Source organism: Trichosurus vulpecula, chromosome 5, assembly GCF_011100635.1.
Source record: "Trichosurus vulpecula isolate mTriVul1 chromosome 5, mTriVul1.pri, whole genome shotgun sequence".
NCBI classification, from domain to species: Eukaryota; Metazoa; Chordata; class Mammalia; order Diprotodontia; family Phalangeridae; genus Trichosurus; species Trichosurus vulpecula.
Window position 1 is genome coordinate 151,960,585 of NC_050577.1, and position 15,594 is coordinate 151,976,178.

Consider the following 15,594-nt stretch of genomic DNA (forward strand, 5'->3'; position numbering starts at 1 on the left):
TACTTGATATATGAGTACAAAGGAAAAAAAAAACCCAAAAAAGCAAATGGAATTCAGAATTGGGCCTACAATTTTTTTTAAACATTAGCACTCTTCAGTGAGTTGAGAAACTTCCTTGAGCCAAATATAAAGGAAGAAAGGGAAAACTCCATTCCTTCTGCCACTCCTGTCACCTGTTTTGCCCATTTCTATCCCCCTAACTCAGTGGAGCAAAAAACAAAGGGAGATAGGAAAAGGAAAGAAGGGTAAGCCTTTTCCCTTCACTATTGTCATGCTAGCAGCAGCCCTCCCTAACCTGTAGCCTCTACTTTGTTCCTTTACCCCTTTCCTCAGTCTGCTCTCCTCTTGTCTCCTTCACATTTAGTTAACTTAGAAACCTGGCTGCATTCTTAGGCAAATCAAAATAAAACAAGTTTATTTAAAAAAATAGTTGAAGGTCTTATGGTTAGTCATTCAGCAGAGATATTTCTTGACTCTCTTATGTGTAAAGCATGTAATAAGTTACTCTAGGGAATAAAAAGAAACATAGGACACAGTCCTTTTCTCCTAGAGATTATAATTTAATTCGTAAAAGTTAATATGGCTTGTGATCATTCAGCAGTGTTATATGTGATAAATTTGAGGTATGTAAGTTAGCTCATTTCTACATCTATAGTTGTGTGTAGTGAGTTTTTATTCACAAGGAAACCAAAAATATGCCCAATTATGCCCGATATATGATAAGAAATTTCAGAAATATTTTTTGACAAATTCTTTGGGGGGGGGAAGGCAGTTAAAATTCTCCTATTAAAATTTAGATTAAGCAAAACCACTTCTTTTCCTTTGTGTCCTATTAAGTTAGAGTTTTAACAGTATGTTAACTTATCTTTAATAAGAAAAATTTTTTTCTAATGTATAAGGTAGTGTTTTTCCTATAGTTGATTCTTGATGTGATCATGATACAACACTTGCCAAAAAAGAAATACTCGATTACTTTGAGGATATGCAATTTTATGTGTCCCTTCTTTTCCATGCCATGGAAGTGAGAAGCTAGGAAGTGAAAGATACCACCCATAGTAGTACCAGCATGGAATTTTCCTTACCGTATTCCCCTTCCTCCTTCCTCTTGCCACAGTTAAAAGTAAGAATCAAATAGAGATAGGGCAGGAAGCAGCAAGAGGAGAATTTTAGAGATTACTTGGCATAGTTACTATAGGAGGGAAGGCAGGGAAACTATCACTGCCTAAGAGGAATGAATGGCCGACAGGAGGTGAGAGACATGAGTAAATCAGGTATAAGACACAAACTATAGTTAGGTTGTATTTTGTATACAATTATTTCTCAAATTTCATGCAATAAATTGTTTATTTTAGAAAATACCTGAGGAGTTTAATGTATTCAATTTAATACAAGAAATGAGAACACAAAGGCATTCTGCTGTACAAACAAAGGTATATTTTTGTTCCTTTTGCAACTGTATTATTACATTAGTATGAATTCCTTGGCTGTTTAAAAATATTGTGTTTTCTTTATTCCTTTATTGGTTTACAATAGGAACAATATGAACTTGTTCATCGAGCTATAGCCCAGTTGTTCGAAAAGCAGCTTCAAAAATATGAAAAATACACAGACTGGAAAATTTCTGATGTAGTGGTAAGTTATTGGGACTTGAAATTTTCAGGAAATTTGTTTCATACTAGGATATTTCAGATATGTCAGCTTTCAATTGTCCATTTAAGTATGAACTTCTTTTAAGAATTCTCTTATTCATGGCAATATTACATTTACATGGTGGCAGCTGCTTAATGCTTTTTGGCTCTGTCTCTTCTATGATAGGTGTTCAGGGAATGAAAATTAATTTAAATTTTTTGCTAATCATGATAATGCCAAATATAGTTTTTTAATTACCAGTAGCATTCCTGCCTCGCTAAAGATTCTGACTTATCATTTCTGAATTTTTATCTTATTTTTCCTGTTCTTTGCATGTTGATTTGCATTCATTTCCCTTCTGCCTCCTGATAGGAAATTTGATTCATCTGTTTAGTCATTTTGAACCATCAACCTATATTGAAACCTCTTGAAGAAATAAGATCTTTGTATTTTAACTCCTCTATTAACATATTTGGCCAGCAGAGGTATTGGTTCCAAATCAGAAAAAAAATTTTTAAAGTAAATATCTGGTAGTTAGGTTGCTAGTTACCATTCCTATACATAAATGACTTTTTATAGGTTTAAGTTGAAATTCTGAATAACAGCAATGCCATTTTCTTACTTTGTTCTTTTCCTTCTCCTTTGGAATCCCTTCTTTCTCTCTCCTCACTTCCTTGCTATATCTCATTGCTTCTGTTAAGTGATAGGATTATTTGTTGAAAGTAGGAACTATATACCTAGGAGCCAGCACCAAACATTTGTCACCTGTCATCTGATGATCTAGCCAGTCCAAATAATACTAATTTTGAAAAAGAAAATGAAGAGCAAAATTAAGAGTGCCTCTTCTTTTTTTCTTAGTGATTTACTAGTTACTAAGAAGTAACTTCTCTAAGATCATTGAGCTAATCATAATAGAATCAGGATTTTAAAAACCTGAGCTACCTAAGTGGGTTGGTATCTTATACCACAACAATCAGTGTTTTTCAGAAACTGAAAAAGGAAAACTTTAGGAAGTGGAACACTTGTGGGTAATTCCTTTCAAACATGTACTGATCCTGTGACAAACCCTAAGAATGTATTTTCAGAATAAATTCCTATTTATAGGTTACCTGTTACTTTCTCTCATAAAGTAGTATAGAAAAACATACATATTTCTGGTCATTTGGATTTCAGATAAACAGGAATTGGGCTTTTTAATGTTTGCTGATAATATTTGTTGATTTTGCTCTTCCTTTTTTTCTTTTTAAAAATATTATTTCTTTTAAAAAATAATGTATTTTAAACATTTCCTACTCCAACCTTCTTCCCCACCCACTGAGAAAGCAAGCAATATGACAATCATACATGTGAAATCATACAAAACAAATTTTGTTTTATGGGATTGCTCTCAAGGAGAGAGAGAGGATGGGTATTGGGAGAAATTATGGCAATATAAAAAAAATCACTAATAATTTGTTTAAAAAAAAAAAGGGAAGAGACATAGGTGCTAGACCTGTAATTTCATTGGTATAGGGAACTCTGCAGAGAATAGCTATCCTTAATGAATCAGCACACCAGCATCTTCTCTAGAGCACTGGGAGACTAAGGGATTTGAATAGTCTCCTAGCTCCAAGGCCCCTAGGTCACATTCCCTTTGCTCTCCCCTTTCCTGTCACCCTGGACCTAAAGATTTTATATTGCAAATGTATAGTTGAAAAGATTGAAGTTAAAGGCCACAAACTAAAATTAGAGATCTATTTAACTGCCCTATACAACAGAGAAGACAACAGCTCACAATTTAAAGTTGGAAGACCTGAAAAAACTAGAATTGAGAGTTCCTGTATACGCTGAACCATCCAGGTTTCAGCCAGCAAATATTTGTGTACCCTGCTGGGCAGCCAAGGGCATTATCATTTGATGGTACAAGCTCATTTGTAGACCATTATAGAGGAAGACAAGAGATGATTATTTAGCAGTGTTGTTTCACGAAACAAGAATTAATAACGAATTTGAAAGAACCTGTGGCAATCTTGATGTTAGGCCAGACTGAGCCGAATTATCCACAAAGCAAACAGGAAGTGAAATGGAATAGATCTCCTGTCCTTGTTACAACAATCTCTTCTCATCGTTGATGATAACACAAGTTGTCTTGGAAAATTATTTTCAAGATATTTCAAAGAAAGAAGGATCCCTAAAATGTATGTGTAGTATGAATACTAAAAATGCCTCAGCAGCTGAAAAAATACTGATAACTAATTACTAATTCATATGTATACTTTTCCATTTCTTTGTAATCTTTTAATGAGCATTATGATAATTGGATGATTTATATCACCTAATCATTGAGGTTATCCTTGATGAAAATATGGAAAAGTAGACTTTCACAGATTGAAGGTGACGTCTTTACAATCACAGAGGTGTTTAAAAGTGTATGATGTAGGCAAGATCCAGCCAAATGTAATAAAATGAAATACAGTTACAAATATAAATTCTTAAACTATGGTTTTTAAATTAAACTTAACAAATATAAGGTGGAGGAGGCATGACCAGAAAGCAATTTCATCTGAAAGGGATCTGTGGATTTTAGTCGACTGAAAATTCATTATGAGTCAGTGGTATGACATCACAAGGAAAGTTAATACAGTCTTGGGCTGCATTGAAATAAGGAGGCATATAATAGTCATACTTAGCCCTTGTCAGACCATGTATATAATATTGCATTCAGCAGTAGATGCCAAATTTTTGAAAAGTACATTGATAAGCTAGGCACTGTACAAAGGAGTGAAGCAAGGATGGTAAGGAGCTAAGTTTATTCCATGTTAAGGTCTTTTGAAGAAACAAGTGATAATTGTCTTCAAGCATTTTGCAGGTCTGCCACATGGATAACAGATAAAAGGAGGGAAAAAATGTAAATCTTTTTATAACTGTTCACCATCAAGAACAGTGAAGCCACAACATTTGGACCCAGTATCCGTTTTCAGAGTCCTTGATGGGCTTCTTGATAAAGTGGTGACAGTATTGGGGGGAAAAGGATGATAAAAGCGCATGGTTTAGATCAGTTATATACTGCTATGGTCCATACTGGATGTGAAAAAATTTTTAAAGTGTTCAGGAATTAATTTTAAAGGTATTTGGTAGAGGGGAAGACAATACAGCTGTAGAAAAAACCTCAGGTGCCATTAACAAAAAAAGGGCAACCCGAAGAGCCTTAATAATCATTGACCAAGAATCCTGTTTTCTAATCTTTGTAACATTTTAAGGAGAAATTATACATATATCAATAGCATACATTTTAATATTGAAGAGGACAGTTCTTTATAAGCAATATTATGTGATAGACCACGTCTTTACCATCATATATTTGACTGAAATAGAGAACATGAAATCCTACTGTGGTGATTGTTGAATTGATGGAACAAAATGGAACCTTAAGTGTCTCTTAAGGTATCTCTTCCTTGCATGATGAAAATTACACAAGACTTAAAGATTACAGGACCAGCAAATTACAGAGAAATTGCCGTCCTTAAATTGCAGTAAACCAAAAACATTAGAAAAAGTTATTATGATCTGGATAAAGAACAAATACAATTGAATCCTGAAGACAAAATATTCTAAAATCCTCAAGAATTAATGTTGGAAACCTTTTTTAAAACATAGAGCTCCCCCTTAGTGTCCCCATCTTTAACATACTGGTGAATACAAACAAGCTTACCACCTTTTGACTCAGGGTCCATATTGGAAGTCTGCTTTCCTCTCACTCTCAGTCACTAAATCTACAGCACCCCCCTCTATCCAGTGGACACCGCAGGAAGCGGTACACATTAGCTACTAGCCACAAATGACAGGAAAGACACTGCTGAAGGAAGTAGATTGGACAGAAAATGCTGGCAGGTTGAGAAACTTGGACTATGCTCAGAGCCAAAGGCTAGGAAGAGAAAGAGCAGGGCTTGAGGGAAAGGGAGATGGAAACCCACTTGAGTTGTCTTCTCCCCTTAAAGGAAAGGGACCTAGCAGGCACACTGCTGGCAACGTGTTTGGTTTGAGAGTTCTGTGCTACTACAGGCATCCAGCTCTGCCCTTTGACTTGGTGGTTCCCATACATTTACTATTAACTAACAGTCACTCATTAAAAGTAAAAAGATAAGGTTGTGTTAGCAATCCATCTCCAACCCCACTCCCCCACCGCCCCGCCCCCCAATGGTGTTGGGGACACTCCCTTTCTGCCTCCTTCACCATTTGGAGCAAATTCGTTGTTAATTTTGCTTTTATCAACTTAGTAGAAACATGTTTTTGGAATGGAGAGGAGATAATTTATATAGTAGTTGTACTTGGAAATATCCATTGATTTTGTTTCTTTAAATTGCTCACCCCTACCTCTCCACACCAACAAATCATGTACTCTGTTTTGGAAAAATTTGCCTAAGCAGAAATAATGTCTGTAGTGGTGGTGAGTTCTGGAGAAAGTGTGCAAGAACTTTTTCTTTTTCAAGGGTTGTCTTTGTTGTTGAATTTCTTAATTCAGTGATTCACAGTATTAATACTAAAAGGGACATTGGAGAACAAGGACACTGTTTGTTGCCTTGTTTGATCATTTAAGATTTACTTGAACTTAAATAATTTGTGTATGTTTTGGTGCTGGAGTTTAGTTATTTAGCATTCTAAATGTAATTGGCCTTCAGGGTCTTTACCTAAGACCAGTTCTATTATCTGTAATGATTGACTTGTTTTGTGTGGTATATATGCAGAAGCTTAGTAAGATTGAGACTAAATTAGAGAAAAATTTTGTTTTGTTTTGTTCTTTCCTTTTGGCAGGATGAAATTAGCACAGAAAAGATTGTCAGCTCTCTGAACCTTGAAAAACCAGATTCTCCCCCTCCGAAACCTCCACGTACCCGCAGGTACCATGCACTGCTTTTTTCCCTTTTGGGCTGGAAGAATTATTTCTTTTGGTAGTATTTATAGTTTCATCATTTACAGATTGGTGGATTTTAATAAAAAAGTTGTTACACATTTTAACCATAAAATCAAAATGCTTTTTTTAAGATTCTTCTTGTTAGCCTATAGCCTCTGATAGATGTCTTAATTTTAAGCTTGGGTTATTGAATAAATCTTCTGTTTTATAACACCATTTTCCCTCTATTTTAAATAGAGAAATACTTCTATTTCAAAGAAAATCATTTGCACAAAGTTATTTACTGCTATCTTTTTAGGGGAAAGATAGGGGTGATATAACTAGAAAACTGGCATTTAAAAATTATTTTCAAGAAGTTTAAAATGAAAATGCAAGAACCAGTCTTAGAATTGATTTTCTTTTTTAATAGAGTTAATATACTGCTAAATCTGGAGAATATCTTTGACGTAGTTGTACCTAGATTTCAGCAAAGCATTTAACAAAACTTTTCCTGTCCTTATAAACAAAATTGTAGATGTGTGCTTTATGATGTAGTTGAGTTAAGTGAATTTGGAATTGGTTTAATGGACGGAATTAGTGTAGTCATTAATGGATCAATGTCATCTTGGGGAGATATCCTAAGTGGACCAGCCCAGTGTTCTGTCTTTGACCCTGCGCTGTTGTTCATTTTTAGTGGCAAATTTGTCAATGGCATTCTTATCAAATAGATCATAATTAGATAAACTGGGAGATGCAGCTGGTATGTTGAAGATATTAGTGGTACACAGCAGCAGTTATCTTCCACTTCTCACTTTCCCTCATTGTGCATATCCAACTGATGGCCAAAATTTGCTGTTACTACTGCTACTCTTTTTGCTAATGTTCATCATGAGCATTGACATATGAGTGGATCAGTCTCCCGTGAAACAATGTCTTTTGCCTTTGGACCCAAAATAAGACCCAATTCTGCCAATTCCTTTGTTGCATTTCTCAAGTAGGAGCAACCATTTCATATAACTGCAGCTTCTTTTTTGCCTCTCATTTTACATGTAGAAAGAAATGCCAAAATTCCTCTGTAATGTGCTTATTTATTGGTTACTGGTCAGGAAATCTAACATCAATATACAAGTGTTAACTATTATGTGCCAGGCATTGTTCTAAGCGCTGAGATTACAAATAGAAAAAATATAAATGTCCCTGTTGGCAAGAAATTTACATTCTAATGAAAGAGTTTGTAAGTATATAAAAATAGATACAGCATAAATATGAAGTGAACAAATACAGCATGAAGTGAATAAATGCAAGTATGTACAAAGTAGTTAAATACAAGGCAGTTTTTTGATCAAGAAAGGTTTTATACAGATGCTTGTATGTAAGCCGTAAAAGAAGAGCAGAATTCTGTGAGGAAGAAATAAGGAGGAATTGCCTTCTAATCCTGTGGGACAGCCAGTAGAAAGGCATGGAGACATAACTCGAATGAGCAAGAGTGAAGGCCATTTTTTCTGGATTAGAGAACTTGGGGGGAGTGTAATGTACATTGAGACTGCAAAGATAAGTTGGAGCAGGGCAAAATCAAGTTTAAGACTATGTAAAAACATACAAATATACATAGAAATGTTTATTATATTTTAGACACAATAGGAAGCCACTGGAATTGATTGAGTAGAGGAGGGAGTCACATGATGAGTTCTCTGCTTAAGGAAAATGCTGTAAGTAGTAATATATAGATGGATTGGAGTGCTGAGACACTTCAAGTAGGGAGACAAATTAAGAGGCTGTTGAAATAATTCTAGGCAATAGAGGATGAGGAACTAGATTAAAGTGGTAGCTGTAAATGGAGAGAAAGGATCTCAGATGCACAAGATGCTGTGTAGCAGGTTTTGGCAACTGATTTGGATATGCATTCAAAGGAAAAAGAAGTTGAGGATATGGGACAGAAATCCCTACAGAAATAGGGAAATTTGGGAGATAGGAAGGTTTGAGTGAAAGATAATTCAGTTTTAGACATGTTGAGTTTAAGAAGTCTTAAGGACATCCAGTTTGAAATGTCTAGTAGGCAGTTGGTGATGTGGTCCTGACAGAAAGGCGATGGACTCAAGATACAGGAGGAGTCATATGTATTTTGGACTTGGCCAGTCTGGGAATTTATTTTGCTTAATTTTACATAATCATTACAAAGATTTTGGTCTCCCTCTTTTTAGATGAGGAGGGAGAGAAAATATTTTAATTTTCAAAATTAATTTTCAAAAATTGGTGATATAGGCCTGAAGGTCAGGGTAGACCAGGGATGGATAAATAGGTCCTTGAGTGCCAACACAGAGTTGATAGTTAGTCATGAGAGCTGATTTGGTTACCAGAGAGACAATTTAGAAAGAAGGAAAAAAGAAGACGGGTCGATATAGAGCATTGAGAATACTCACAGTTAAGGGTATGATTTGAGTGATGAGCCAGCAAAAAGGCCACCAAGCATCAGAATGACAGAGTTAAGACAACCCTGAAAGGAGAAACTATCCAAGATAAGAGGGTTGTGAGCAATGTCAAATGTAGCATATAGTCACGGAGGAGGGGGACTGAGAAAAGACTATCAGATTTAGCAATTAAGAGATCATAGATTTTAGAAAGAGCAGTTTCAGGTGAATGAAATTGGAAACCAGATTGGAAAAGAGTTAAGGAGAGGATGTTTGGCAGCAGTGAGAATGAACAGCTCTTTCATGGGGTTTGACTAAGAAAGGAGGAGAATAGGATAATAGCTTGAAGGGAAGGAAATTAGGGTCTGGTGAAGTTTTTTTTGTTTGTTTGTTTGCTTATTTTTTTAAGTTTGAGGGAGATTTAAGTCATGTTTGAGGACAGGAAAGAACCAGTAGAGAAGATGATGTTGAAGATTCAAAAGATAGAAGGGGGTGAGGATCACTGAAGATGCAGTCTGTTGGAGAGGGTGGGGTCAAGTACAGGGGTGGACCACCTCTTTGTCACAGAGTTGGAGAAAGGAAGGAATGAGAGCTGTCAAGAAGTTTTGAGATGTTGGGGGTGTGTGTGTGTGTGTGTATGTGTGTGTATTTAATGTCGATACTGGGAGTCTTTCCCACAGTTTAACTTTTTTCCTCAGTGCTTTATCCTTCCCAATGTGGCAATTGGGTTATGGGGAGAAGAAGAAGCTCTTGGGTTTTCTATGCTCCAGACCTCTGAACTAAGGTGGACAGCCTTACCATTTACAAGGATTTTCAGATGTTATTTTAACAGATTTTCACCTTATATGCTGACCTTAGAACTTAACCCCCACATAGGATGTAAATCCACTTTATAGTTCACAATTCTGAATAAGCTACCACAATAGGATTCCAAGCACTCAGATGAATTGGAACTAGCAAGGATCTGTTGTAATTAAGAGTTATCTCTTTGGTCCACATTGAAGCTCTTACCTCCTCCGTGCAGCCTGCTTTAGTGAATACCTAACTTATCACTATCACATCCTCTGCTTTCCTAGTCTTGTCATCTTCTGGGTCTGCATTTTCATACTATTGTAAAATTGGAATAGAGTACAACCCTCCTTCCCTACTGGCATTTGCTCTGCATTGCCTTGCAATCTTAGCTATATGTGGCAAAAAGAAAGGTGCTCTTAACTTGCCTGTGCAGTGACTTAATGGTTTCCAAGCACTGCAGTTAGGTGGTAAAATAGGAAGACCCATGTTCAGATGTGACTTCAAATACTTAATAGTTGTGTGACACTGGGTAAGACACTTCATTGCTGTCTATCTCAGTTTCCTCAACTGTAAAATGAGGGTAATGATAGAACCAGTCCCCGAGCGTTGGCTTGATGATCAAATGAGATGGTATTTCTAAGGTGCTTAGCAGAGTACCTAGCACTGTGGCACATAATAAATATGTCTGGCACTACAGGCATTTAATAAATGTTTCCTCTTCCCTTTCTTCTTAAGATTCTCTTAGAAGCAGAATTAGTATGATTAGTGTTTTTATCTCATCAATGATAGAGCTAGAAAGGAAAAAAAATAGGAGAAATGTTGGAAAATGACAATATCAGTGAAAATTCTGATGTAAAATTACATAACAAGAAATGACAAATAATTGGTTATTGCTCAGTTGCTAATTTCTTTTTTTAGCATCTATTCTTTATAAAAAAACCTGAATTAAATTATGGCTTTTACTATTTAACTAGAATTAAGGTTAGGGCATTTGTATGTTGCTGTAACACATAACTGTCTCTTAACTATAATATTAGGGGGAAAATTTCATATCTCTAAAACAACCTAAGTACATTTTGTAAACCAAATAAAGAACAAAGGAGTTTTTTATGATTTAGCTAATTAAACATAGTTTAAGATGTTAACTCATTTTATTATTCTTTTATTTCTAGTGGGCATTTTTTAGCATCCTTAATTTAGGAATGTTTTATAACTTGTAATTTATCCTCTTACAAATTCAACCAGTATATCTTTGCTACTTTATGACTAAACATAATCTGATGCTTACGCGATGAAGACTGATACCAAACAAAATGATGGAAGACCGATACCCACATCAGACAGCCTGTCTACTTGTGTGATGCTTAATGTTGTTTTATTATTTAGATGAATACAGCAGAACTCCATCTATTTTAGTCATATCCTAAGTATATTACATGAACCTGACATCTGCACTCTTATTTAATAATAAAATCTAATAATTTGCTATATAGAGTGGTTTAGGTGAGGATTTTTCTTTTGGTTACCAGCTAGGGCTAGTTCCCACTTAAATGACAACTTCTTTTTTCCCTTTTTACTTTAATATGCAAATTAGCTTGGCTTATTACTGGTTTTAAAAGTAAATAAAAGGTTTTTATCTCATTCTCAGGTCTTTAATATTCAATATACCATGGCTAAATTGTTTCACCCCCCTATACTGTGATTAAAAAAGTACACTAAATTTTTATAATGAAGTATTTTAATAGAACAAAAAAATAATCATAATCATTGCTTCAGAGTGCACACAAGTTTTATTTTCATGCAAAACTGCTAATTGTCATGGATTGTAGATGTCTTTGCTTTGAAACGTAACATTCTCTTCTCCCCCTGCTCCCCCTTTACACTCCCATGGTGGCATGTCAGTACCTTTAGTACCTTCTGTAGTGTAGTATCTGCAATCACTACAGATGCCAAGATCCTGGATTCAAGCTTAAAGAAACTAATTTTTTTTACCAAGGCTAAACTATCTCTTCCAGATTCTGTGTTCTGATTTAATTTCCAGACTGACTACTATAGATGTACAGAGTGTACTTCCTTGATTTAACAGTTTGCTTTATCAGATTTAATCTATTATAAACATGCCTATCATTGTCTCTTCTTTAAAGGTAAAACTTAGAATCCCCAAATCTTAATTCTTTGAGAGGTTATCATGTCAGTATTGTGTCAAGACATATTCAACTTGTATACAAATTGTAGATAATGTTTCTGAACATTCCTTCTCATTAGCATTAGAGTATGTCTGCATAGAAAGTTAACCTTGGAGTCCTAAAGACTTGTAGTCAGGTATCCTCCTGACTTATGGTGGCTCTGTGACCCTGGGTAAATCACTTAGCCTCCCCGTGTCTCAGCCAACTCTCTAAGACTATTAAGTTATAGAGAAGGTGCCATTCTTTGAGGATATGGAGCAGAAAAAAAAATCACACTGAGTAAAGAAGATTGGGGATTGAAATAAAGGGAAAATAGAATATATTATATCTAAATAGAAATGTGAAATAAATGGAAACGTTACTAGACGGGTTTTGATACATTTTTAAACTAAGTATGAATACCATCATTTAGACAAAGAACATTTAGAATTAATAAGAGCAAGACAAATTTCATACAAAAAGCTGACTTGCAAATCTTTCAACTGTGAGAATTGTGATTTACAAAATTAAATGATTTAAAAAATCAGAGTATATGAACATTGTTTTGTTACTGAGAATATATTCAGTGTGTAGAAGAATTGAGTGAAGAGTAAATAGACCTGGATAATTGGATAAAGACTTTTAAAGGATTTAATACAAATTCCTGCCAACAATTGTTGTAAGATTTACATTCTAGAAACACAAGATATGACCTGAAAGTAAGGCTTGTTAGCTCAAGAGACAGGAAAATTTTATACATGCAAATAAATGTTCCAATTTGAAAAATATCACTTGGGTCTGTATAATCCTAGTTTTACCTGACACTAGCATTACCCTAAACTCCATTCCTATAACCACACATGTATTCTCCTACTTGACCCTGCTCTTTGCTAAAATGAGCTAATACTCTGTGAGGTCTTCGGTGTCTATTCTATCACATCTCCCTTTAAAAATACATATTCAGCGCTGGTAAAAGATAAGTCAAGGCAAGGTTTGTAGAACAAATTGAGAATTTAGTGAACAAAACAGTTCCTTTTGTGGTTGTCTTTTAAATAATAAGTCCTATAAAAACATACAGGGTCACTCTTATTAATGAACAGCCTGAGTGTTTTGTGTGGACTGATGTCAGGTATCTTGTACAATAAATTAATATTTTACCATCTTGTGGGATGACTGAGCTTGATGGTGTGTATGTTTATGTGGAATAAAAATATAAGCATTCTCTAAAACAGTCTTAATTTTCTTTAAATGTTGTAAACTAGATGTTTTTCTTATTTCAATTTAATATTGAAAATTAACTTTGGAAATGAAAAAAAAGGTATTGGGTGATTTTCTTCTGGAGGAAGAGGAGGTTTAAAATAAGGTATTCAGCCCTTCTATATTTATAAGCTTTGGATGGTCTTCCTCATGCCATTCTTTAGAGCATGGAAAAACGTAAAGAGACTTTTGGAATGGATGATTGATTTCCTGATGATTCTATATATCATAGTAATAAGCTGGATAATTGGACATATTAGATCAAGTAAAGACATTATGCATTGAGAATGACAAAAGAATAAAGGTTTTAAATTCTGCTTATCAGACCAAAAATTAAGAAAGAAAAGCATAAAAAAACTTCAGCATTTTAGTTTAAAACCACCACTCAAATGGGAAATAAAAAAGAATTTTTTTCACATTTTATTTCGTAATTCTGTACTCGATAAACATCATCAAATATGAGCAAAAGAGAAAGAATTACTTATGAAAGCACAAACCTTCTGTACAGATTTTTTTCTAGAATATCTTATATTTAACATTTTCATTTCACATATCCTGCTTCTGTCTCCTCTGAACCCTCAAATAAACATAGGGTAAATCCATAAATCAGCAAGCATCTACTAAGAGTGGAGCTCTGCTGGGTTCTATGGAGACAAAGACAAACAAAACATTTCCTCCCCTTAGGAGCTTCTTTCTTTTTGGAGGAGAGGAGAACAGCCTGTAAACATAAAAACAAATAGAAAATACATACAAAGTAATAGGGTGTTAAGTGCTGCAAGACTCTGAAAGTGCAGGAAATTAGTTTTGAAGGAAGCTATGGATTCTGAGGCAGAGATGAGAGTAGGTCACAGGCATGGGGGACATTCTCTTACAAAGGCACAGAAATATAGGAATGGAATATCAGTTACAAAAGACAGCAAGTAGGCTCGTTTAGCTAGAATGTAATAAACTCCCAGCAGATAAGTTGGCATCTTGTCCTTGGAAGGAGCCTCACTGGAGGAACAGGGGGATGTCATGGTCAGACTTGTGCTTTAGCCACATCAGTTTGGTAGCTGTGTGGAGAGTGGAATTGGAAAGGCAGGAGACTATTGCAATAATCCAGACTAGAATTGATGATGACCTGAACTAGGGTAGCAGCCATGGGGAAAATGGAAAAGTGGATAGAGATAAAGTTATCAAGTTAGAATTAGCAAGACTTGGTAATTGATTGGATATGGTAGGGTGAGTTTTTTTGTTTTTTTTTTTGACAAACACCTAAGTTAATGTTTATTGACTGTTTTAAAAATGTATAATTTTTTTTTCCTTCTGCCCCTTTTCCTATCATTTTTTCACCACCACTGCAGAGTTTGAAGGGGCTCACCAAACATTGAGAATTATTTTATATTTTTCTTTGTTTTGTGTTACATTGTAAATGGTTTCAGAAAAGGTATGGACACGTCTAAGAATGACAGCTATTAATGGCTACTAAGAGAAGATGGGTTATACTTAACTTTTAAGGGTGATATCATCCAGGACAGCCTTGCCTTTTTTTTAATAAGCTAATCCCTTGCAACTCTGATTGGCAAAACTGGACTGCATGAAACATGAGGATGAGATAGAATAGGAAGGCCATCGATAATTCATCATTTTTTGGTGGAAGTTAAACTCATATCTATAGGGCTATACTTTTATAAAATCACAAGTTAAAAAATCCCCAAGGGAGGGAAAGAGACTATTTGGCCTAGGCATTTTTTTTTTTTTAGAAAAGACTATTATCTTCTCAGCTACATGAAATCAACTCTAAAGAAATATTCCTTGGATTGTAGAATTCCTTTTTTTTAGTCATGTAAAATATGTCAATATTAGTCATGTTGTGAAAGAACATAGGACCCCCCCCCCAAAAAAAAAAAAAAACAACCCAAGAGAAATAGTTAAACAATGTACTCTTCAATCTTTATTCAGGTACCATCAGTTCTTTCTCTAGGGATTCATCATAAGTCCTTCCAAGTTGTCTTGCATCACTGTACTGCTGAGAATAGCTAAGTCAGTCACAGCTGATCATCTTACAGTATTGCTGTTACTTTGTTCACAGTACATTTCACTTTGCATCAGCTCATGTAAGTCTTTCCAGGTTTTTCTGAGAGCATCTTGCTCATCATTTCTTATGGCACAATAGTATTCCATCATCATCATATACCATAGTTCATTCAGCTCTTCCTGTTGATGAGCATTCCCTCAATTTCCAATTCTTTGCCACCAGAAAATAGCTGCTATAAATATTATTTTACATATAGGTCCTTTTCCTTTTTGTTTCTTTTTTAATCTCTTTTCGATACAGACCTAGTAATGGTATTGCTAGGTCAAAGGGTATGCATGGTTTTGCTTCTGACTACCCCCTCCCCCAGTGTGCCATCCCTTTTATCACTCCACTCCCCACTTCCTCTATTACTTTCCTGTAGGATAAGATAGGTTTCTATGCCCCATTGAGTATGTA

General features: G+C 35.1%; 1 protein-coding gene across 2 annotated transcripts in view; it reads left to right on the forward strand.

The window, feature by feature from the left end:
- Positions 1–15,594, forward strand: part of PTPN12 (protein tyrosine phosphatase non-receptor type 12) — a 97,720-nt gene that overhangs the window by 69,372 nt on the left and 12,754 nt on the right. For both annotated transcript variants that reach the window (XM_036760301.1, XM_036760300.1), the window contains 3 exons: positions 1,353–1,430; positions 1,534–1,632; positions 6,421–6,506. In XM_036760301.1, coding sequence (XP_036616196.1) covers positions 1,353–1,430; positions 1,534–1,632; positions 6,421–6,506 — 263 coding nt within the window. The remainder of the gene's footprint in view (positions 1–1,352; positions 1,431–1,533; positions 1,633–6,420; positions 6,507–15,594) is intronic.